A 24,670-nucleotide genomic window follows, 5' to 3' on the forward strand; every position below is an offset into this window, starting at 1 on the left:
CTAGAAAGCTACATTGCATGCAACACTGGTTCCAATTCAATTTTTATAGCAACATCCTGTGAAATCATGGAATTTGTAGTTTGTATTTTCTACAACTGCCCACATTACACTGGTTCTTAAATCCCTCCACTGGCTGCCCATTAGTGTCTGGGCAAGATACAAGGTGTTGGTTGTAACCTTTATTTATTATTATTATTATTATTATTATTATTATTATTATTTATTAATTTTACATAGAAAAATACTACATAGCATATTATTACACAATAAACCATATTGAACAATATTACATTGTAGCAATACTTCAATATTACACAGTATCTATTTACTGTTTCACATCAAACAAAAAACTTTTGTTCACATCAATCAAAAAAAAAACCTTTTTAATAACTTCCTGTCTTTGCAAATCTTCTTTATACTACTAACATCTTTCTATATACCTTCTTGCTAATCTTATATACAACCCTTAAAGAGGTGAAAAATAAAAAGAAGCCAAACAATTTGTGTTGCATAGTCTTTTATGTATTCTCCCAACATCTTTAACTATCTGTAGCCTTGTTAAGAAAAACCAAAAGAGCTTTATATTTCCCTGGTCATAAATATTTCGTTTTCCACTTCACACACAAATATTTCTTTAATAGTGACCTACATTCATTTATATTATCCATTCAACCAGTCTTTCCTCCAAACCCCATCTTTTTTGCAAAAATAACATTATTTTTTCCCATTCCAGTTGCATTTTCTCTTTTTTATCCTCGTCAAGTCTATATGAGATCAAATCTAACTGCTTGATGTTATTTAATTTTGACAACCATTCCTCAATTTGCAGCTCTTCGGAGTCTTTCCAATGTTTAGCTATGATTAATCTCGCTGACGTTATCATATATAAAATTATTTTCCAATATCTTCTTTCATCTTCTCTTTTCACAAAATAAGTCATATTTAGTAAATAAATCTCCGGTGTCTTTTATAACTAATATTAAATACCTGTTGGATTATATCATGTATATTGTTCCAGAAAGGTTTTATCTTTTCACATCCCCACCACATGTGCACCATTGACCCCTTTTCCTTTTGACATCGCCAACATTTATCACTCTCTAATTTAAACATTCTTTTCAATCTTGCAGGGGTATAATACCATCTGTGACTGATCTTAATGAAGTTCTCCTTATAATCCAAACATTTTGTGAAACCATTTGTCCTTTTCCACGCCATTTCCCATGCCTCCATGGGGATTTCTCTTCCAAAGTCCCTGGCCCAATCCACCATGTATTGATTGATCGGTTCCATCTCTAAGGCCTGTTACAGACTGCCAAAATAAAGCTGCTTGGGGTCTCTTTGGAGGCATGCTGTTTAAATGATGCATGCATCCAAAGAATCTGGAAGCTGCACCAAAGCTGCACTCCAGTGCTTAGGAAGGGAGTGTGGCTTTGGCGCGACCTCTGGACTCTTAGGACCCAAGCATCATTTAAATAGCATACCTCCAAAGAGACCCCAAGCAGCTTTGTTTTGGCAGTCTGTAACAGGCCTAAGTCTCTTTGCCTTAAAATATTATAATATTTAGTTATCTTTTTTTCCTCATTTTCCAAAAGAAGTTTATCTAATTCTGATAATTTTGTCTCAATTCCAATTACTTTCTTATCATTATCAAATCTCATTTTTATTTGGTAATAACTAAATTAATTTAGATTTTTCCCTTCTCCTGAAAGCACATCCCTAGTTTTAATACATATTTCCTTACCATCTTTAACATCAAGCAGGTCCTTATATGTTATCCATTCATCTTGCCTATCCCATCTGTTAGCGAAGGCTTCCTGAGTTGAAACCCATGCCGGCACATTTATATCAGGGCCCTCCTTATCGGATTATTATAGAAGTCTTTATTAATGCTGTCCTTACCATACCAAAGATATCCGTGCCAGCCATACCTAAGATCCGCACCCTCCCAATTTAATATATCTTTATCTTTTAGTCTAATCCACTCCTCCAACCAGCTCAGATTCCAGGCTTGTTTATATAGTTTAAGATCAGGGAGCGCACATCCTCCATTTTCTTTCCTTTCCTTCAAACAGTTCCATTTAATTCTGGCTTTGCCCCCCTTCCAAATGAAGTTCTTTAAATCTTTATTCCATTGTTCTAACGTTTTATTATTAATATTAATTGGTAAATTTGAAAAAAGATATAGAATCCTAGGTAGGACTGACAGTTTGATGGCGTTAATTCTTCCCAGTAACGATAGATTTAGATACTTCCATTCATTTAATTTTCCCTTGATGTTGCTCCACATTTCTTTGTAATTATTATCGTATAGATTCATATTTTTATCCGAAATATATATTCCCATATATCTGACCTTTTTAGTCACTTCACATCCCGTTTTTTATGCAACATTTCTTTCTCAATATTAGTCATATTTTAGTGATTATTTTAGACTTCTCTCTATTTATATTAATGCCAGATAACCTGCCAAACACATTTATTTCCTTCATCAAACTTTCCACATGCCGGAGGGGTTCCTCCACTATAACCAACAAGTCATCTACAAACGCTTGTATTTTAAGTTCTCTTCCTTTAACTCTAATTCCCCTGATTTCTTTATTTCTCCTAATATTATTTAACAAATATTCCAGTATTATAATAAACAGGAGGGGGGAGAGGGGGCAGCCTTGCCTTGTTCCTCTCTTAATATCAAAATCTTCTGATTGTTCCCCATTTAATATTAATCTTGCCATTTGTTTAGAATATATTTCCTCCACATTCCTCACAAAGTTATTTCCCATGTTCATAATTTTTAGTAAGCAAAACATAAAATCCCACCTAACAGAATCGAACGCTTTAGTTGTAACCTTTAAAGCCCTTCATGGCTTGGGTCCTGACTACTTGCAGGAGAGCCTTCTTCCACACAATCCTTTCGCACTGGAAAAAGTCTCCTGAAGCCCAAGAAGGCTAGATTGGCTACAACAGGGGTAGGCAACCTGCGGCCCATGGGACAGATGCGGCCCGGCAAGGCCTTGGGACCGGCCCCCACCTGGTCCCACTGCCGATTGCCGCCAGAGCCTTTGGCCTCTCGCGTGAGGGCGTGGGGCCATTGGCCTATCAGGAGGAGGTGGGCAAGGAGGGCAATTGTCTATAGAAGCCTCCGAAACATAAATGTATATTAACATATTTTTAAAAATCAGCATTTTTTTTGCGTGTCCTCCATTTTAAAAAGCGTCCTCCACTTGAAAATTTTGTCCTACATTTGTTCCAGTTTATTTATTTATTTAATTTTTTAAAAATTATTTATTTATTTATTTATTTGGCTTTGGCTCCCTAGTTTTCTGAGGGACAGCAACCCGGCCCCTGGCTCAAAAAGGTTGCCTACCCCTGGGATACAACAACCCAGAGGACCTTTTCTTCTGCCACTCCTAGGCTTTGGAATGACCTGCTGGAAGAGATCCTTCACATCACCACCTTAGAAGCCTTTTAAAAGGCTGTTAAAATGGATCTCTTTTGGCAGGCCTTTCCAGATTAGGGCTTTTCACTGTCACCGACATTGTTATTGATACAGATACCCCAGCTACCCTGCATAGATAGAAGTTCTCCCCTCAGCCTCTTCACCTTATCTAGTCTTCACATGCAGTTTAAAGAATAAAGGAGGTAGGAAGGAGCAAGATGTAGATGGTAATAATAAGAACAAAAATAAGAACAAGTGTGATGTATTTTTGAATTATAATTTTATTGATTGTATGGTTGTTTATTCTGAAAACTAAAAGAATTTGAACATTATTTACAGTTTGACCTCAGTATCTGCTGAGGTTTGGTTTCAGGACCCCACTTAGTAACCAAAATCCGTGGATGTTCAAGTCCTATTACAAACAATGGGGTTGTAGTATGGTGTGCCTTACATAAAATGGCAAAATCAAGGTTGGCTTTTTGGGGATATATTGAGATGCAGAATCTGTGGATCCTGAGAGCTTACTGTGAAAGGTTAAAAAGCAGTTGAAATCATCCTATTAAGAGAAATGCAACCCATGTAATTGGACTCATGGAGAAGTGGTCAGATGGAACCAAGGAGAATGTGTTTCTTTGGTTGGTTTCCCTGGAAAGAACTGAGAATCTTGGCCAAGGTGGGAGTTGAGTCAGTTGAGGCTGAGAGAAGGAGGAGAGACCTCAGGACAAGAGCATTTCTCTGGGTTAGTTTCCATGTTTCCTATTCTATGTTAGTGTTTAGAGTACTGTCTTTCTTACAGTGGAACCTACTCCTGCTTTGTGAAGGCATCACAAGTTGGACTGGTTGATCTCACCTGAAAGCATCCTTCTTATTCATTCATTCCTATTGTATGTTCTTTGAACTGTATGGTTGTGTTATTTATTAGATTTCATCCCACCTTTCTCCCATGGATTGGTCTCAAGGTGGCTTACGATACAAAATGTAGAATGAACAAAAGCATTTCTTAAAAAAGAACAGATGCTAGTAAAATAAGGATACTGCTATTCATTCGGTTGGAAGTTTGTTCTCTAAGATCTGCAAAGGATAATCTACAAATGTTAACTGGGAGGGAAAGAGGACATTGGAGGACAATGGCTTGGAGTTATATCACATAGACAGTAGTGAATGGAGACTTCCATGTTAGTGGGTTGGTGAATCTGCTCTGTCTTTTAGTCTGAGCTCTCTCTGGTGCTGACTCTATTTTGGAAATGGGCTCCAGCCCCATGGATGAAAACCTGGAGGAAATTCAGTGCCCCAATAATATGGAAGTCACAGTCTGTCAAAGTTTACATGAACTGTGTGAAATGTGGTTTTTGTTTTGCTGTTGTCTGTCCTGAATTTCCCATCTCCACTAAATGACCCCAAGATCAAGCGAGAAGAGAGGAGGAGAAAACTGTGTCTCCTTCCACTTTCTCAACCCCATTTAGAAATGTATGAACCTCTTTCATGGCCATGCTTAGACACAGATTTGCTTCTTAAAAAACACAAGGCTTGTAATCTTTCACAGAAGACATATTATTTGGGAGGCAGTTCAAGAAAAATCCTACCAGGAAGGTGCCCTCAATTTCTTTTCTAGGCATAGAGGCTAGATGAATGAGAAAGGCCTCATGCGAAATGAAGAAGAGACGGCGATCCTGAACCAGACAATTCTTTCTGACCCAGAGGAAGGGAGCCAAGTGAGTCTGGGACACTTTTATGCAATAGGTTCTTGGCCTTAGGAGAAAAGCCGCAATATGGAAAAGGGGCACCAGCTCATCTTTCTACTCTTTGTTCAAATGGACAGGTTTTCTCTGACCTACGGAGTCAAAGCAGCCCATTTGGATGTTGAATGCGGATTGGAGGATGACTCACATTTGCCGCTGGGATCTTACTGGCATGGCTGCAGGAACATGGATCTCATAGAATCAGAGGACGACCTGGAGCTAAATGACAAGGTACAGAAGAAGCCTATGCACTTTCCATGTGTTTTAGAGTTGGGCAGCGTGTTTGCATCCGGCTGTCTTGCAAAGAGAGTTAGTTATTCCTCCCCACTGAGAATTTATCCTTTAAGTAACAGAGGTCAGGGCAGGGCAACATTAAATCCACCCCAAACTTTTTACTGAACTCTCTTCCCCCCAATTAATTCAATGCCTTGGACAGTCAGAAAACCAACGTTTTCATGTTTAAAATACCATTCAAAAAATATTTTGTAGTAGTTTTTCCTTAGGGCTTGGGAAGCTGTGTATTTTATCCTCCTTTTCCAGGTTAACTCCCATTCTTCCATCTCAATATTGTGTCCTGTTTTCTTGGCCATTGAACCATGTTTTCTTGAACCACTTCAGATTTCATATCATGTTTTAACAGGATTTTATACAATCTCCCCAAAAGTGGACCTTTCCCGATAGCAAGCACATTTCCTAGTATTTCTGTACTAATTATTTCTATTCCATATGTTTTCATATCCAACAAAAACCTCTCTCTTATTTGCCTGAAAATAAGCCAATTACATTGTTTACCTTCTTCTCTTATTTCCTCTAATGTTTTTAATTTAATCATATTGCCTTGGTTATTTATCAAATCATTGTATTATTATTATTATTATTATTATTATTATTATTATTATTATTGCGCTTCTCCAAACAGATCAAAGAGGCTAACAGTAAAAGCATAAGTAAAATACAATAGCAACTTATCATTGTTGCATCCAAAACTCTCCCAATTCCTCCCATCCACATTAAAATACAATTAAATTCTTAAACAATTATTAAAATAATTATTAAAAACAGAGCAGAGGCAGTTAGAGCAGTTGTTGAACAATTTATTAAATTAATTGGAGATTGCTGTAATGTTAATCTGAAAAGGCCTGCCGGAAGATATACGTCTTGATCGCATTTTTAAAGCCTTCAAGACGGGTGATATATCAGACCTCTTCCGGAGGCCATTCCATAAACTGGGAGCAGCAGAAGAGAGGGTCCTCTGGGTAAATGCAGAGAGCCTTGTTATGGTTGGCTGCAGTAACCTTTTACTAGAGGACCTCAATGTGTGGGGCAGATTGCGTGGGAAAAGAGGATCCTGTAAGTAAGCTGGACCCAAGCCATGAAGGGCTTTAAAGGTTATAACTATCACCTTGTACTGTCCCCGGAAATTAATGGGCAGCCAGTGAAGAGAGGTTAGTATAGGTGTGATATGGTCACCTCTAGATCTTCCAGTGACCACTCTGTCTGCCATATTTTGGATTAGTTGAAGTTTCCGGACTTGATATAAGGGTAGCGCTATGTAGAGCACATTACAGAAGTCAAGATGTGAGGTTACCAGCGCATGCACCATAGTTTTTAGGTCTTCAGGTTCCAGGAAGGGACGCAGTTGGTGTATCAGTCAAAGATGATAACATGCATTCTTGGCCATTGCATCTATCTGAGCTGACATCTGGAGCAATGGATTCAGGAGCACCCCCAAACTGCAAACACAGTCCTTTAGGGGAAGTGTGACTCCATCCAGGACCGGTTGACAAACCTCCATACCCAGATTAGGACCTCCAACAACACGCACCTCCGTTTTATCTGGATTCAGTTTCATTCTTTTCTTTCCTTATCCATCCCATTGCTGCCTCAAGACATTCATTCAGAGGGAGATGCCTTCTTTAGTTGACACAGAGATATCTCTGGATGTCATGAGCATACTGATAGCACCCACCCAATGCCTCTGGATGAACCCTCTTGGCCGTTTCATGTAGATGTTGAATAGCATTGGGGATAGGAAGGCGCCCTGGGGAATGCTGGATTTAAGCTCCTTTTTAGAGGAGCAACTGTCCCCAAGCATCTCCATCTGGAATCTGCTTGAGAAATAGGACCGGAACCATTGCAATGCATTGGCCCCTATCCCCAATTCTCTCAGGAGTTCCAGAAGGATGCCATGTTCACTAGTATCAAAAGCCACTGAGAGGTCCAAAAGCATCAACAGGGTCACACTTCCCCTGTCAATACTCAAGTGGAGATCATCTAAGGTGAGCATAGCAATCTTGACTCCGTATCCCATCCTGAAGCCAGTTTGAAATGGGTCTAGATAATCTGATTTTTCCAAGACTACTTGGTGTTGAAGAGCAACTGCCTTCTCAATCACCTTGTTTAGAAATGGAAGATGCTGCTGTTCATTCTGCTGGCGGCCTGTTCTTATAACTGGGAATGGAGCTGAGGGCTGAGGAGAGAAGAAGGTGTCAGTTTTGTGCAAATTCAGAACTTCTGTGCATCAAAGAGTCCAATGTGTTGAAATAGCAAAGAACTTTATTGAAAACATAGTCAGAAATTCAGTGTTTAAGCCAGAACTGCCCTCCCCAAGCCAAAGGATATATTGAAACCCAAAACCAAAAACTCCACCTTCTACCAAACCTAGCCCCCACCTACAATTCCCACCATCTATCCCCCATTATTAACCAGCCCCACTTTGCCATCCTTCTCACATGCACAATCTCTCCCTGCCCCAGACATTCGAAGAAGCTAGCTCCCTTTCTGTTACTACCGGTCCCCAACTTTCCTGAGCCAACATCCCACAAATTCTGAATGCTATCATTGGTATTCTAGCTAGCTCCAACAAATCCCAGCCCCCCGTCTAACTAACCTAAACCATGACCCATAATCCCCAGCCAAATTTATAACCCAAAGCAATTATCTAAACTAGTAGCAATTAAAACCTAAACTTAACAAAACATAACTTTAAAATATAAACAGACATATGGACAGATAAACCGTACATATAAAATCATAAGGGCCGTTTCTTAGCACCGCTGGATTGAAAAATAGTTTTTATTCCTTCTTTACAAAAATAATGTTGGTTCACTGCTTGGATTTGTGTGGCTTCTCTCCTGTGTGGATTCTCTGGTGTGTCAGTAGGTGGGACCGCTGAGAAAAACAGTTCCCACAATGCTGGCATTTGTAAGGCTTCTCTCCTGAGTGGATTCTCTGGTGTGTCAGTAGGGTTGACTGCTGAGAAAAACAGTTCCCACAATGCTGGCATTTGTACGGCTTCTCTCCTGAGTGGATTCTCTGGTGTGTCAGTAGGGTTGACTGCCAAGAAAAACATTTCCCACAATGCTGGCATTTGTATGGCTTCTCTCCTGAGTGGCTTCTCTGGTGTGTCAATAGGGTTGACTGCCGAGAAAAACAGTTCCCACAATGCTGGCATTTGTATGGCTTCTCTCCTGAGTGGATTCTCTGGTGTGTCAGTAGGGTTGACTGCCGAGAAAAACATTTCCCACAATGCTGGCATTTGTATGGCTTCTCTCCTGAGTGGATTCTCTGGTGTGTCAGTAGGGTTGACTGCCGAGAAAAACAGTTCCCACAATGCTGGCATTTGTATGGCTTCTCTCCTGTGTGGATTCTCTGGTGTGTCAGTAGGGCTGACAGCTGAGAAAAACAGTTCCCACAATGCTGGCATTTGTATGGTTTGTCTCCTGTGTGGATTCTCTGGTGTGTCAGTAGGTTTGACTGCTTAGAAAAACATTTCCCACAATGCTGGCATTTGTATGGCTTCTCTCCTGTGTGGATTCTCTGGTGTTTCAGTAGGGCTGACAGCTGAGAAAAACATTTCCCACAATGCTGGCATTTGTATGGCTTCTCTCCTGTGTGGACTCTCTGATGTGTCACTAGGCTTGACTTCAAATAAAAACATTTCCCACAATGCTGGCATTTGCATGGCTTCTCTCCGGTGTGGACTCTCTGATGCCTGACAAGGATCGACTTGTAAGCAAAATGTTTCCCACAATGCTGGCAGTTGTATGGCTTCTCTGATGTGTGGACTCTCTCATGACTGACAAGTTCTTCTGTAAAGAAGGATAATGACAGATAATACTGAATATCAGATTTAAGAGAGGAACGTTTTAGCCCAAGCCCACCTCTCTATGAGGTGAAGAAACCCAAATATCAGTGTTTGGTAATATGCAAGAATCAATGTATATCTAGATGGAATAAAGTATGAGAGTGAACCAAAGTACACAGTTTAGAATAGAGGCCTCTGGGAGAGTGGAATGCAGAAGGGAGGCAGATGTGAAGTTGTTCAAGGTGAAGCATTTGTCCAAGCACTTAAAGGAAACAAAGAGCCTTAGGAAAAGACTGATATAGAATGTAATTTCACTGGCAGAAGTTCCTCTGAGTGCCACCATATCTGATAAGGAGCAATGGGGTGTAGCCAAAGGTATTTTAAAGAATATTTAAATGTATTCATGTATCTGAACTATGATTGTTGGAAATGTATATGTTTGGAGTGTGAAGTGCCCAATAAAGTGATGAAGATGAGTTTTCTTTGTTTGTTTTCCTATAAAGGTAGCCATTTTCTTTGGCTCTGGGCCTTAGTTTTGTTAGAATGGGAATTCTACTGAGGACAGCTAGCTTTGAATAAATCTGAATTGTTAAAAAAATCTGGCTCCTCTGCCTTACTCTATTCTGTCAGAATCTTTTAAAGCCTATCACCCACAACACTTATTTGATATTAAATTAATAAAGTTAGAGTGGGTGACCTGAGCAATGCCCTGCTCCTTATGCCCCTAAATACATGGAATGATTGTATCCTTACTCATAGGAGATAGCAAAGAAGAGACTGGATGGGGATTGCCTTGAGAGAATCAGTGGAAGCTGATAGTCAAAGGGCTGTTGAAAAAATATTCCATTAAACATGAGTAAAAATATTTTGATTGACAGGTGGCATCATTTCCTGTGAGACTGCCATAGATTCTTAAGTCAGAGCACATGGCATGATGCAAGCTAACTGCAGAGGATGCTTCATGCTGTGTGGCACCAGGAGATGAATCACACCAATACAGTATACTCCTCACATGTGAATTGCTGTGTATAGGATTGGATTGGAGTTGTATATACAAGAGATGGTGAGCATGATGGAAGTCAGAGAGGAGAGCTTGCAAATACTTTTATTATTTTGCAACTCAAGATAGAGAACTCCCAAAGATTCAGATGAAATCAACTGTGTCTGTGACTTATTTTTAAGTGTGAAAAGTAGTCAGTGCATTGCCAAAACCTGTACCTGGAATTTTTTTTCCATACTTTGCTAAGTTGAGCTGCATCTGGGAGCATCATTCTCACATTGCGCTGTACATTGGCTTTTGAACAGGACTGGAATTCAGAGCCAACAAGGACCTGAGGACTGGTGTGCTAATCCCTTATGTCTGAGGTATTTGCACCAAGCACCTATTGCATTCAATTTGATTTTGGACTATATTTTCCCCACCCAGAAAACATTCTAAAGTGATTTAAACCTTATAGAAAACTCTGGTTCTGCCCACTAGCAACAATTTCAGTATAAATATTTCAGTCTGGTTGCAGACAGACTCTCTGTTGGTTTACATTGCTAAACATCTCACTACACTCACCAGCTCCACTTGCCTTGGGAGTTACTGACTTCTCTCCCCATTCTGGACCCTCAGCAATTGGAATCAAGTTCTGTCTAGGTTATGTATTACCATTAGCAAAGCCTAACATCTATTCACCACTCCCACCTTTGTTACCTAGTTCTTGTGTGTGCGTGTGAACACTTATATGTGTGTGCAAGCGTGTACAGTGCACCTATGTCACATGCGGGCACGCCTTGGGCGGATTTCAGCATACACTAAAAGCCACACTAGGAAAAAGGGAGGCGTGCCCCATAAGTGTTAATGGCGCCTGTGACTGTGCCGGGCACGGACATTCCACTGCGCGGAGCACCATTCATGTAAATAGGGCTCGAGAATACACTGAGTTCCCCTAATGCCGGGGGGGGGGGGCGGAACGGGATGACTCCCGAGGCCACTGTTGCCTCAATCTCTCCTTTGAGCTAAATATGAAATTCCCCTAAAAGCATAGCACTTGGGAGTGTCCTCCCCAGACTCCAGCATTTCGGGTAACAAAGGGCCTCTGGAATCAACCATGGAGCTAAGCAAACCCAGGTTGGAAAAGAAACATGAGAGAACAAGGAATTTTTGTGTCGCTCTTTCCTCTCTTCATTGCTCATAGACATTGCTCATAATTTCTAAATGGAACCCCTTAATATGTTTGAAAACAAGGACTTGAGCCGGTTCTCACCAGTTCAGTTCTTAAAATCTGTCAGGTTGGTGGCTGCCTCCCAATCCCCAAGGCCCCTCTCCTGGCCCTTCCCAGAGGTCCCTTCCTCTCCGCACAGAGCTAGGCAATCCTGGCTTTGCTCCTGCCTTCCCCTCCTGGCTCCCATCTGCCAGATCCCCTCTCCTTTCTTCCTCCACTCTCCAACCTTCCCTCTTGCTCATCTGCACTGCTTCAGCATCTCATTTTCAGCTTCCCTGCCTTTCAATTTTTCACTTTCTCTCCATCTCTCTCTCACAGACACATACCCACAGAGTGTGATTCAAAAAAAGGATACTTTGAGGCTCATTGGTTGATAATGGCAGGATAAGCAATATACAAATAACTCATTGGCAAAGGCAGAGCAAGGGGGCTGGGACTTGGACTCCAATTTTGGTGAGGGTCAAGCACCAGGGAGCAGCCTTAAAACATTATAAGACAGGCATGGACTACTGATGGGGTTTGGAGGAGACCTCAGGGGCAACCCCACATTGTATTGCCTGGGGGAGGTGAGTGAAATAATATTTTGCCCCTCAACATCCCACAGCATCCCTTTGGGGAAATGGAGGCCATTTTGCCACTTTTGGGCCCTCTCTGAGCCATTGCAGACCCAAGGGAGGTCTTTCCCCCAAGAAGACTCTCCAGAGCCTTTAAAGGATGGAAGAGGGGCCAAAAGAGGTAGGAAACTTGCCCAGGGATGTGCTGAGTACCATTTGGGTGAGAAAAGTATTAATCTCTATGGCTTTTTCCTACAAAATCCTATAATAGGCAGTTTAGGATGGAGTATTTAGAATCCTTAGAAACTGGAGAGCAATAGTGCCTCAGTGAACTACAGATTCAAATATTCTACAGGATGTTGCTATCACAATTAAACTAGGCTTGAAAGGGATCTAGGACTCCTAGTAGACTGCAAGGTGAACATGGGCCAACAGTGTGATGAGGCAGCTACAAAGGCCCATGTGATTCTAGGCTGCATCAATACAGGAATAGTTTCTAGATCAAGGGAAGTAATGGTGCCACTTTATTCTGCTTTGGTCAGTCCTCACTTGGAATAATCCTGTCTCCAGTTCTGGGCCCCACAATTCAAAAAGGATGTTGACAAATTGGAGCATGTCCAAAGGAGGGCAACCAAAGTGGTGAAGGGTATGAAAGCCATCAAGCTCTATGAGGAGCAGCTTAGAAAGCTGGTTATGTTTATCCTGGAGAAAAGAAAATAAAGAGTGGATATGATAGCCATGTTTAAATATTTGAAAGGGTGTCATGTTGCGCAAGCAGCAGGCTTGCTTTTTGCTGCTACAGAGAAAAGGAGACACTACAATGGATACAAGACACAGGGAAAGAGGTTCCACCTAAATATTAGGAGGAACTTCATGACAGTAAGAGCTCTTTGACAGTGGAATATACTCCCTTAGAGTTTGATGGAGTCCTCTTCTTTGGAGGTCTTTAAAGAGAGGCTGGATGGCCATCTCTTGGGGGTGATTTGAATGTGTATTCCTGCAGGGCAGAAGGGGGTTGAACTGGATGGCCCTTGTGGTCTATTCCAACTCTATGATTCTATTATTCTAGTGGAACCAAAGCAACATGATAATATAGTATGAAAGGACCCTCAGTCTTTATAGAACAAGCAACGGATTCAGGTTCCTTACCTACAGAAACCACATTTTCATAATTGTCCATCATTACATAATTGTACATCAGTCTCTGTTTCTTGGTCAACAGTTTCCATTCATCCTCTGAGAAATATACTGCCACATCTGCAAAGGTCACCTGAAATAGAAAATAGCCCTCATCCAGAGAGTGACTAAGCAAAAGGGGAGGAAAGCACATGGTGCATCCAAATATTATTTCATCACTTCAGAATTCAGTCCAGGAAATAAAGTTTAAATTCTGTTAGCAAGCAAAAAGCTACTGCCTTTTATTGTGGTAATACATCTTTTTTTTTTTTTTTTACAAAGCTTGCATGTTTACAACAAGATAAATAAAAACATATATCAACAAGCTATAAATCTGTTAGGCTTATTCCTGATAACTCTCCACAAGAAACTGTATAATTTTATCTTTTAATACAACATCTTATTCCCCTATCTCTAGGTATGAATAGAAAGGTTTTGTTTCTTGTACCTCTCCTTACTGAGCAGCCGCTAAATAAAGTCTTACAACTTCCCAATCCTTTCTCCATTTAACCATATCCTTCTTGTTTATTAATGCTGTTAATCTGTCTAGATCTTTCAATTCTTGAATTTCGTTTTGCCAAGTCTCTATTTGTGGGATTATTATAGGTAATTTCCAGTTCTTTGCTATTATCCTTCTGGCAGCCGATATTAAGTATAATATTTCCCAATATTTCCTTTCTTCCTCTGAGTCTAGTAATGAGGTTTTGTTTAACAGATATATTTCTGGTCCAAACTCAAAATCAATTTTTAATATTAACTTTATTTCCAAATGAATCTTCACCCAAAAAGACTTTATATATGTGCTTTGCCACCACATATGTAAATATGTACCCATTTCTTTTTGGCATCTCCAACACCGGTTATCCTTTAATTTATATTTTTTTCTACTGAGAATGGTGTTTGATACCATCTATTTACAACTTTCAAATAAATTTCTTTTATTTTTTGTGCTACAGTAATTATTTTGTTTTTAATCTAGCTTTCCCCCATTTTTCCAAGTCTAAATTGTATCCCAATTCTTGTGCCCATTTTGTCATAGAATCTTTAATTTCCACTTCTTCAAGGGATCTTTTCAGTAAGATGTTATATATTTTACATAATATATTTTTTCATCTTCTTTCATTAATATTCATTATATTCTTTCTCAAAACCAAATAAACTCTTATCCTTTGTAAATCTGGCTTGGTAGACCTATTGTGACAAGGTCTATCATGCACATGATGAATTGGCCACAAGGCCATGAAGGTTCATGTTGCGAATCTCTTCCTTTTAGTTGGTTTCAAGGTGCTACAAGATTCCTTTGCATACTGTTCGGCATGCTTTGATTGTGAATTCCTGCATGGCAGGGGTTGGACTTGATGGCCCTTCTGGTCTCTTCCAACCCTACGATTCTATGAGTCCTTCTTTAAGTTGAATATAATTCAGCCAATTCATATGGCCTATTTTAGTTATGATTTCTTCCTTTAACCTTAATATAACATTTCCTTCATTATCATGAGTAAATATGTCTCTGTACTTTATCCATTTCTGATCTTTTCCCCATTGGTCTAAAAAAGCCTCTTGTGTGGAAACCCAAAGTGGAAGTCCAATGTAAAACATTTTTTCACAGTTAGCCAGTTATTAATGAAAGGTTTCCTCAATAGATGTTCATTAAAGACTTTGTCCCATTGTGCACATCATATGAGACGTATACAAAAAAGGTACTGCCTTTGAGATCCAGTTTGTCTCAGATATTTTCAACATAATATACAATATAATAAACAGTATAATTTAGGCCATGGCTGGGATATTGAGGATGGATGAGGAAGGATACTGACATTCCCAAAACATATAGTATATTTAGCTACAAAAGAATTATGGTGCATTTAGCCATTTCTTGCCAAATTTTCGAGGCAAATGTCATTTTAAAAACCAGTTCTGGGGAGCACTCTGGACTTGAGGGCCACTGGGCCCACCCTCAGTTTAGATCCAGAGATGGTCTCCCATATCCCCAAAATTTCACAGACAGGAAAAGCAAGGCACATGTGGACAAGCAACACCAGAAGGTGGTGAGGATGGCCAAAGTTGTTTATTGGGAAGATCACACAAGCTATGAAGGGCACAGCAGTTTGCTTTTGCCTCAGCCTCCTGGCAAGGGAAGACCCTGGCAACCTATCTCCTCTCCTATCCCCCCTTTTGGGTTGATGGGTGCAAACTCCTTGGAAGTCATTTTTCACCGACCCAAGAGAGCTGAAGAGAAGGGGGAAAGTGGGAGGAGGAGAGAGAAACCGGGACATTTTTGAAAGCCCCTGAAAAGGTGGGGTGGCAGAGGATTAACCAGGACTTTCTCTGCCGAACTGGGACAATATGTTCTCCACTTGCTTTCATGAGCTGGCCCAGCAGAGACACAAATGAAACTAATAGTCAGGATGGCAACTCACCAAAGAGTTCTTGTACTTTGCCAGCCTCTTTCTCTTGGAGCCCAACTCCCTCTGCTTGGCTTCTCTGTTGGCCATTAGGTGGGAAGGGGTCCTGGTGGCCCTGCACTTGGGTCTCTTCCAGCAAAATATGTCACAAAGCTGTGTACAAGGAGACCAAGATGAGGTTCCTGAGAAAAGAGACTAGGGTTAGGCTTGGTTTGTCAAGAAATCCTGCATCACTCAAAGACACATAGAACAGCATGCTGCTACTGAGATATGCAGGTGACATATGCCTCCTTTGGGCCAATGCAGAGATGGGCATCCCCTTCCTCCCTCTTCACCAAACAAAGCCCCCTGGACCTAGCATAGATTCACTGCTGCTCCCCTACACAACAGATACTCCATGTTAAAACACTTTTGACATTGCTATATTGCGTAGCATGTGAGGCAACACGTTAACGTATGGTGCCAGATTCTCCACCTTGACTGTAGTCAGTAGATTGTGAGCTGAAGAAACACCTGTCGCTTTCTCAATGAGCAAAGAGACACTGTAATCTTCTCTCAGATGAGGCTTTTATTCATATAAGAAATTCCACTGTGTACAACACAATATACATCGACACTCTCCACCATCCACACCAGTAACAACCTACTCTGAGGCACACACTGTCTGACTCTTCCTCAGTGACAGTTGAGAATGACAGCTGACAGTTGCATCAACATTCCAACGATGCTCTGTTTAAATGCTGACACATCTAACTGCCACTAGAGCTGTCAATGACTTCCACAACAGCTCCACCTAGTGGCCACATGCATGTCATTTCCTGAGACCTGTTCACCATGGTCCTGACACTCCATGCCTTGTGAGAGTGGAGGGGGGTCAGGGGATGGGGAATTGGAGAGGACCCTGGCTATGTCCCTGTAGCTAGATGTGAAAGGAGCGCATCATCTGCTGAAACCTCCTGACCTGGCTCTTTGATCTTTATACATTGCCTTTATCCATCTTAAATAAGAAGCTCCTGTTTAGATTTTTTCAAGTCTTGCAAATGACATATCCCATCCTATGTTATCGAAGGCCTTTTCTAAATCAACAAAGATAAGTGCAAGTTATTTTTTATAAACCCAGTGAAACAAACACCTTACAAAGCTCTAGTAAACACCATGTACACACACAGTCCCCACACAAAGGAGTCACTGGCTCACTGTGTGTCTGGGTCTGGAAATCTCACTTCCACCTTCCGGGAAGACAATGCTGCCAGAGACTGAATTTGGGGCTTTATGCCTGCAAAGCATGGGCTCAGTCTCTCAGCTGCAACCCTTCCACACAATCCTAGACTGATGCATTTAAACAAAGTCATCATTCAGCTCCAGGAATAAAGGCCTATCTTCAGTACAAAGAGCCTGATTCCTGCAGCCCCAGAAAGGCCTATTCTGCAGTCCTTTATGGCCGGAGCTTCCCTGGGTCAGAGGCCGTCTCCTCAGCCATAGAGAAGGGTTGCTCTGAGTGCGAAGGAGGAAGAGGTCCACAGGGCTGAGGGAGGGAAGGCAATGGGGAAAGGTCAGTGCCAATGGCCATGGAGGGCAGAAGGTGACAATGCCTAGGAAACTCCCCTGAGTCCCAGCCATTCTAGGAATGAGTGGCAGGAGTGAGTCCAGGGGCTGAGGGGGTCTCCTTTCCCAAAGGGGGAAGCAAGGACCGATGGACCCTCCCCAGCTAGGGTCCAAAGGGAGGGTCTCTTTCCCCACCTCTCTCTCCCAGCCCCGAAAGCCCAGCCCTGGGTCCCCTGCCTCCCCTTCCTCAGACCCCCACAGGCCCCTTCCTTCCTTCCTTTCTTCACCTCAAAATGGAGGGTCAGAGGCACAAAGGGACACCCTTCCTTTTTGCCCAAGGAACCTGGCCTCCTTCTCACTCTGGAGCCTCAGGAGAGAAAGAGAAGCCTCTGTTCAACTGAGGTCTCAGAGAAGGTTCTGGAACATTATTTCCCACAGTCACAAGCAGCACAAAATGGCCGCCAGAACACAAAATGGCCGCCTCTGCCTCAGCGCTTGGCAGTTTTCACTTTGTGGCCTTCAGGGAAACCAAAATGGAGGATGAAAGGGCCCCAAAGTCAGAAGGGACCCAAACAGGACTTCTAAACCTTAACAAAACCTAAACATTTTCCTGATGCTATTGAAAGGAGGGACCTGATTAGTTACAATCAATAGTGAAAGATATCAATATTAATATTAAGAGTGCCCATCGTCCACGACCCAGCTCAGGTCTTGACCGCTCAGGGAGGCCAGTCCAGGTGCAGGTGGCCCTCTGTCTGTCCGTCTGTCCTCCTTTCGTTCTGCATTCCTCCTCTTTTCCCCAGCATCAGCCCCTTTCCCAAGAAGGCTGCATCTGCACTTTAGAAATAAGGCACTTTGACACCGCTTTAACTGCTCAGTGCTGTGGAATCTAATCTAATGAGAGCTGAGAGGAACACAATAATAATAATGCTTTCTTGCTTCTGTACTTTGCTTTGCAAAAGAATCAATAGTTACAGAAGGCCCATAGATTGAGCCTACAGAGTAAAGTGCAAATGGGCTATGCTGGCCCCCACTCTTTCTTTCTGTGTGTGGCAGTAGCAAACACACTCACATAATCACCCCCTCCTTCCTCTGGAGGGCTCTGAATACAATGGCCTGTGTTTAACCAGCGGCCTTGAAGAGCCTAGCTTAGCCGAGTATGTATCTTACAGTTATCTCTCTGTACATTCCAAGCAAGCAAGCAAATGTAATGCCAAGCAAATGTAATGCCAAAAAGACAATGTAGGACATAATGCTGTTTCGCTTTTGTGATTGGCTTACGCTAGGAAAAGTAGAGTTAGAAGGGCATAAAAGAAGATGGCAAGAGGCCCTCGGGGCTGCAGTTTTGATAACGCCCACCTTGCTGTGTGTGTGCGTGCTGCTGCCCTTGGCCAAGAAAATAAAGCGTTTTTTTATCCTAGCCAGTTCGGTCTCTTTGACTCTGCTTGTCCTCTGGCAGGCCACGGGCCTTCGGGTTTGTGGATTTGGGGTTCACCCACTACATTTTCTGGGGGCTCGTCCGGGATTCCCCCCTGCCGTTTTGGAGGACAGAGTCAGGGAAGAGGGTGTTAGCCCCGCCACACTGACACCACCCCGGCGGACGACGGGACTTCTGTGCGACGAGAGGGGCCCCTACTGATAACCGTTGGCAGTCTTCACGCTGTCCGACGTGGCTGTCCCAGTGTTAGGTGCCGAACCAGGTGGCTAGGATAACCGCTTCGGGACGACCGGTGCACCGGAGGAGGAGGAGGAGGCAAGTATGAACACAAGGGGAATGTCTTAATCAAATGTGGGAGGCTTTTGTGTGCAGAGTGCATGACCTATGAGGCTGGTACGGTTTCTGTCGCTTGCCATGATCGTCTGGGGGCACAGGCTACCAGTCTGAGTGTTCAAGTGGTTACTCCCCCATTTCCTTAAGTAACCACGAACTCCCTGTCAACCCTTGTGTGAATGGTGATTTATGTACCGCGGTTGGGAATAAAGAAAAGAAAAGGAAAGTCTAGGCTATAAAAGTCGGTCTAGGTGAGGGTGATCCGAGACCCTAGTTACCGCAATGGATATAAAAATAGGTTGTAACCTAAGGGAAACTGCAGTTAAAGTCGGTCTAGGTGAGGGTGATCCGAGACCCTAGTTACCGCAATGGGATCGGGGAAGTCAAAGGGACTGACCCCCTTGGATTGTATGTTAAAAGAAAAAGGAAAAGGGAAAAAAAAAAAGGTTCAAAAGGCAACAGCTGTTAAGACGGGCTAGTGAGGGTGGGTGTCCCCACCCAAGACCTAGTCTGCAATAAGACAGACTAAATCTAGTCTGCAATGGGAGGAAAAAGTTCAAAAGGCAAGGTGCCATTAGGCTAATAAAAACAGCTGTTCAAAAGACTAGGGAGGGTGCCCCAACACCTGGTCTGCAAGGGTTAATGGAAAATCAAAAACTGGAGGCAAGACGTCTTTGGATTGTATGCTAGCAAACTTTAGAGAAAAAACACATTTCGGCAGGCACCGAAAAGCAGGGAAGTTGAAACAAACAAGCAAACCTTTTGTATGTTAGAGTGGCCACTTTTCCCTTTAGATTCCCCCTGGCCAGCTATTGTGTCCTTGGACCTAAAACTTATAAAGAAAGTGTTAACCTTTACAGCAAAGTACCATCCAGATCAACACTACATTAATGCATGGTACAATGTTGTAAAAGAAAATCTGCCATGGTTAAGAACAATGTTGCATGGTAGTTAAAATACAAACTACATGAGAAAAATCTACAATTCTGTGATTCTTCATGTGCTAAAGACATGGAGACCAATTGTGAAGGAGACTGGCAACAGTAATGCAAGTTTGCCTAAGGCAAGAAGAAGATTCAAAAACAAAACAACAGAGAGGGTTCTCGAGTTTTGTGATCTATGGCCCAGTGAATGAGAACCTGAAGGAAAAAACAGAGACTGAGTAATAAAATGCTAAGAGTTTTAATTGTAAAATAAGACCCCTTTTGTCAACCTATTGGAAGAGATTAAAGTTTATGCAATACACTGAATAGCCCATAAGTTCTAAAATGCTCCTAGATGCCCAGTGCCTTTGAAACAGACTTTGCCTGAAACTAGAAATTTGTGATGAAATTTGAAAAAGCCTATGTCCGTTTGCTCTGAGGACTGTGTCTAAAATTTAAAAAGGAGCAAACAGAAGATAAACACAGGAGCATGGGCAGAAGAAAGATTAAAAGCCTGGAGTGTTTAAAATGAAAAATGAAAGATGGGTGTTAGAGTAATTTAAAAGCACCCAAATGGACTGTATATCATATAAGAAGAAAAATCACATTAATGAAATACCAGTTTCTGTGGAAAACACTCCTGTTAAAGAAAAATATAATCCCAATCTGTGTGAGTTTAAAGGAACTATTATTATTATTATTAACCTTTATTTATAAAGCACTGTAAATTTACACAGTGCTATACATTATAATACATACAATATACAAACAACAAACTTCCACAGATTGAGTGAGAAAACAGATGAGTTTTGCTGTCCTAAAGTAACAGAGAACCTGGAGTAACAAAGCAGGACAAGCTTCAAATTTGGTTGTGAGAGCAGTAGAACAACCACATTTAAAGAGTAAAGACGGGTTTGCAAAGTTATGCAGAACACATGAAAGAACCAAGCATGTTTGTAAAAGGAAAGAGACTCACAAGAAGCCTTTGGATTGTGGAAATCCAGGCTGAGGAAGGGTGTATGCATGGAGGCCTGAGAGAGGAATCCTGAGAGAGAAATCCTGAAATATAATACAGAGCACACAGCCAACCACCCAGAGAAAAGCAGCAGACAATGAGGAAATAAATGGGACAGGATTGCTAACAGCTTTTTGGGAAAACTTTCATTGAGCAATTTAAAAAGGAAAAGTTTCCTTCTAGAGAGCGAAGGCTTTCTTTTTTCTCCTGCCCCCCTTTATTCTTGCCATGGAGGATGAAAAAAAAATACTTTCAGTTCCTCAAGGCAAGGCCAGAGATAAGACACTGTGTGCACTACAGAGAGGACAAAGAAGGTTTCTTTTAAGAAAGCATGAGAGAGAGAAAGAGCGAGTTCTCGTAATACCTTAAAAGTGAACAGTGGAGGCACTAAAGAGTCAACAAGGGTTCCAAGCATAACAAGAGTGCTATCTTAATGAAAAAGGAGATGAAGTTACCATTGCAGAATAAGTTTTAGCTGCACTTGATAACAGCAGCAACAACAACAACAATAAAATTACAGAGAGACATCTTGCTAAGTTGAAAGAGTCTGAGAAGGATTTCTAACAAAGAAAAGCATTTCCAGACTTTAAACAGTTTTTCAGTTTTTGCTTTTTAAACTTTTGATGTTTATGAAATTCAACCACTTTTGAGAGTGTTTGGGACTGTTTGGATTTTGATTTTTGGGAAAAGGACATTTTTTCATCAATTTAGTGTTTTTGAGTTTTGGAGGTTGTAATCCTGAGTGAGTTTTAAATGTTTTGTAACCATACCTGGAAGAAGTTGTAGAAGGACTGAGGAATGTCCCAGCCTTGGCAGACAGAAGTTTAAGGAAATGTGAGAAGCAGATGCAGGAAAAAGCAAGTTTGCTGGCCCAGCAGCACTGAAGGAGGATGATGTGTCCCATTGGACTGGAGAGGCCAGATGAGAGTATGTGGAATGATGATGCATGAGGATGAGGAAGAAGGCGTGGATGCGGAAAGGGTGCCATGAATTCAATGCTAGAGCTCCCCTTCTATTCCTCTTCCTAGGATGTTCCTGCCATGGTAATGAGAGATGTGGAGGAAAAAGAAGACTAAAGTAGAAAACAGAATACAAGAGTCTTAGCAGACAGCTGATGGCAAGATACTGTCAAATATGGATTTTAAACCTTGCTTCTCTGGTGAAGCCACTGTATGATATGTTAAAAGAAAAACTACTAGAGTCTGCACTTTTTTTGTGGACAGGCAAACACCAAGAAGACAACTGTAGCCCACCTGTTTTAGGATTACCAGACATCAGCAGACTTAGCATCTTGGTTCCTGGAATAAGCCTGTAGCCTGTTTCAATAAAAATAGGGACCCTGTGAGCCAAAGATAGCCAGGCTGTCTCAGAAACATTGTGGCTATCTCTCTTTTGTTGGAAGAAGCTGTTAAACTTATTTATGGGCAAACTGTTAAAGTTATGAGCTCACATTAAATTCAAACCCTGTTGGAAATTTAAAGGCCTAAGTAGAAGACAAGTTTGAGATTGGAGAAATAATAATAACTTTATTACAGCCATTTGGTCAGCACAGTTAAAGACTGAGCTATGCTTAACTCAGCCACACTGTTTCCCATCCCAAAAGGCTAGGCCATCCCAACTTGGTCTAGAAGTTGTAATTTACATGTACAGCCTGTGTCACTTAGGAGAAGAGACCCTGAGATATTTGACTGAACAAACTATATATATATATTGACTGGCTCTCAAGTATGTGCAGAAATGCCTCCAAAGGTTGTGTGACCAAAGCCAAGTCAAAACCCCTACAAGAGACCTGTGTTACAGCCCGAAGTTGTACTTGAAGAAAATGTGCTAGGAAACTAAACTAAATTGGGTTAAGGTTTTACCAATGGCGTTGTTAAAAGTCAGGTGTACACCCACCAGGTTTTTGGGATTGTCACCTTATGAATTGGTGTTTGGCAGACCACCATTAGCAATTCCCCAATTGCATGCAGATCCAGGAATTTTGGGTCCCAACAGGTTAGCTAAAGAGGTCCAAGCATTAGGGATTATTTTGCAACAGTTGTACAAATATGTGGGAGAAATAAGGTACCCGTTCCCCTTTACTGCTTTACATTCTTTCTCTCCAGGGGACACTGTGTGGTTAGAAGATTGGAAAATGACTACCCTGGGACCCAAGTGGAAGGGACCATTTGTGATTTTGCTGACAACTCCAACTGCAGTTAAACTGGAAGGAGTTAAACCTTGGGTCCATTACACTCGCATCAAGAAGGACCACACCCAACAGAGACCTGTGTGGACCGTACAGACCAATAAAGACAATCCTTTGCAGGTAAAGATCACCAAACATCCTACAGATGGAGATGGAGGAAGGGGCAGCATCGCAACGTGAGCCCCCCTTCCGAGGTCATGATGCTAAGATCAGCCTCGAAGTAACAGGAGGAATGGCTTCCGAGAGCCATTCTGAAAGACAGAAGGGACTTATGGGAAACGGGATGTGTTGCACAGTTGATGTAGAAACACAAACACAAACATTTTCATCACCCCCTCCTATATGCCCACCTTCATCCAGATTAAGCTGCCTCACACTTAACCATATGATAATCATTTGGTTAGTTGGTTTCATAGCAATGATGTTCATATTCCCACTGAGATGTCATGGATTTTCAGAAAGTAATTCCCTTTTGGTATACTCACAGAAAATTGGGAACGCTTTAAATGTATCTGACTGCTGGGTGTGTCACCAAATGCCCCTTGAATCACACACTGGGATGCCCTTTGAGGTAGTACCATTGAACTCTGCTGAATTGGCCAAACCATATAGACCAGACAACAGCACGGGCTGGAGTTGGATAAAGTCTGAACCCTCCACCCAAGGGTACTATAGAATTGGTCAAAAGGCAGGACGATGGTGCTGGCAATGCAATGAAACCACAGGACCAAGAGTGGGCATCAGTAAGTGTAAAGTCAACCTAAAAATAAATGGGGCATATATCAATGGTAGCTGGGTGGCAGGATACACCTTGCAAAATCAGAATGTAAGTGGTTATTATGCATCATGGACAGTGTCTGCATCATGTAAAAGGTCGTTCCCTGCTTTGAAAGGACATTATTTTATCTGTGGGATACGTGTATATGCCATTTTGCCTGAGAATTGGAGTGGGAATTGTTATGTAGCCACCATACTTCCAGCTATTAGAAATGAACTACCTGAGGGAATAATTAGAAATTACTGAGATTTGGAAGAAAGCAAGCAGCTTGTAAAAACTTATGCTCCAATGAGACACTGGAGAGGCCATAGAGGCCTATTGAATGCAGTATATAGACTGCAGGCGGTGGTAGAAATCATGGCAAATGAGACAGGTGAAGCCCTTATTGGTCTAGCCAAAGAATAGAAAGAAATCAGAAAAATGGTGTTGCAGAACAGGCTAGCACTGGACACCATGTTAGCCAGTCAGGGAGGAGTGTGTACACTAATAAAACAGGAGTGTTGTGTATACATCCCAGACAATAAAGAAGATGTCAGACAGCATGTCGACAGAATAGCAAAAATAGCAGAGGTTCCACACATGGGAAAAGGATGGAATCTATGGGACTGGCTGACATCTTGGTTGCCAAACTTTGGATGGTTAAAAGGTCTGTTTGGAACAGGAATAATTGTCCTCACAATAGGGCTATTGTTATGTATGTTAGTGCCATGCTTATTGCAATGTATAAAGAGAAGTATTACTAAGACCACTGCAAGCTTTGTAGCAAAAGAAATGATGATAATGAGGGCATATGATGAACATTCATAGTGAAACTTGTTTTCACAACTTTCAAAGAGAAAA

General features: G+C 41.7%; 1 protein-coding gene across 1 annotated transcript in view; it reads right to left on the bottom strand.

The window, feature by feature from the left end:
* Positions 1-7,601: 7,601 nt before the first annotated feature.
* The window catches only part of LOC149275746 (uncharacterized), a 69,174-nt gene continuing 52,105 nt past the window's right edge, over positions 7,602-24,670 (bottom strand). The window contains exons 3-4 of the mRNA XM_089504374.1: positions 8,370-9,102; positions 7,602-7,648 (exon numbers count right to left, since the gene is read on the bottom strand). Coding sequence (XP_089360500.1) covers positions 7,602-7,648; positions 8,370-9,102 — 780 coding nt within the window. The remainder of the gene's footprint in view (positions 7,649-8,369; positions 9,103-24,670) is intronic.

Source organism: Sceloporus occidentalis, unplaced genomic scaffold (assembly GCF_023333645.1).
Source record: "Sceloporus occidentalis isolate IW3139 unplaced genomic scaffold, rSceOcc1.0.p SCAF_268, whole genome shotgun sequence".
NCBI classification, from domain to species: domain Eukaryota; kingdom Metazoa; phylum Chordata; class Lepidosauria; order Squamata; family Phrynosomatidae; genus Sceloporus; species Sceloporus occidentalis.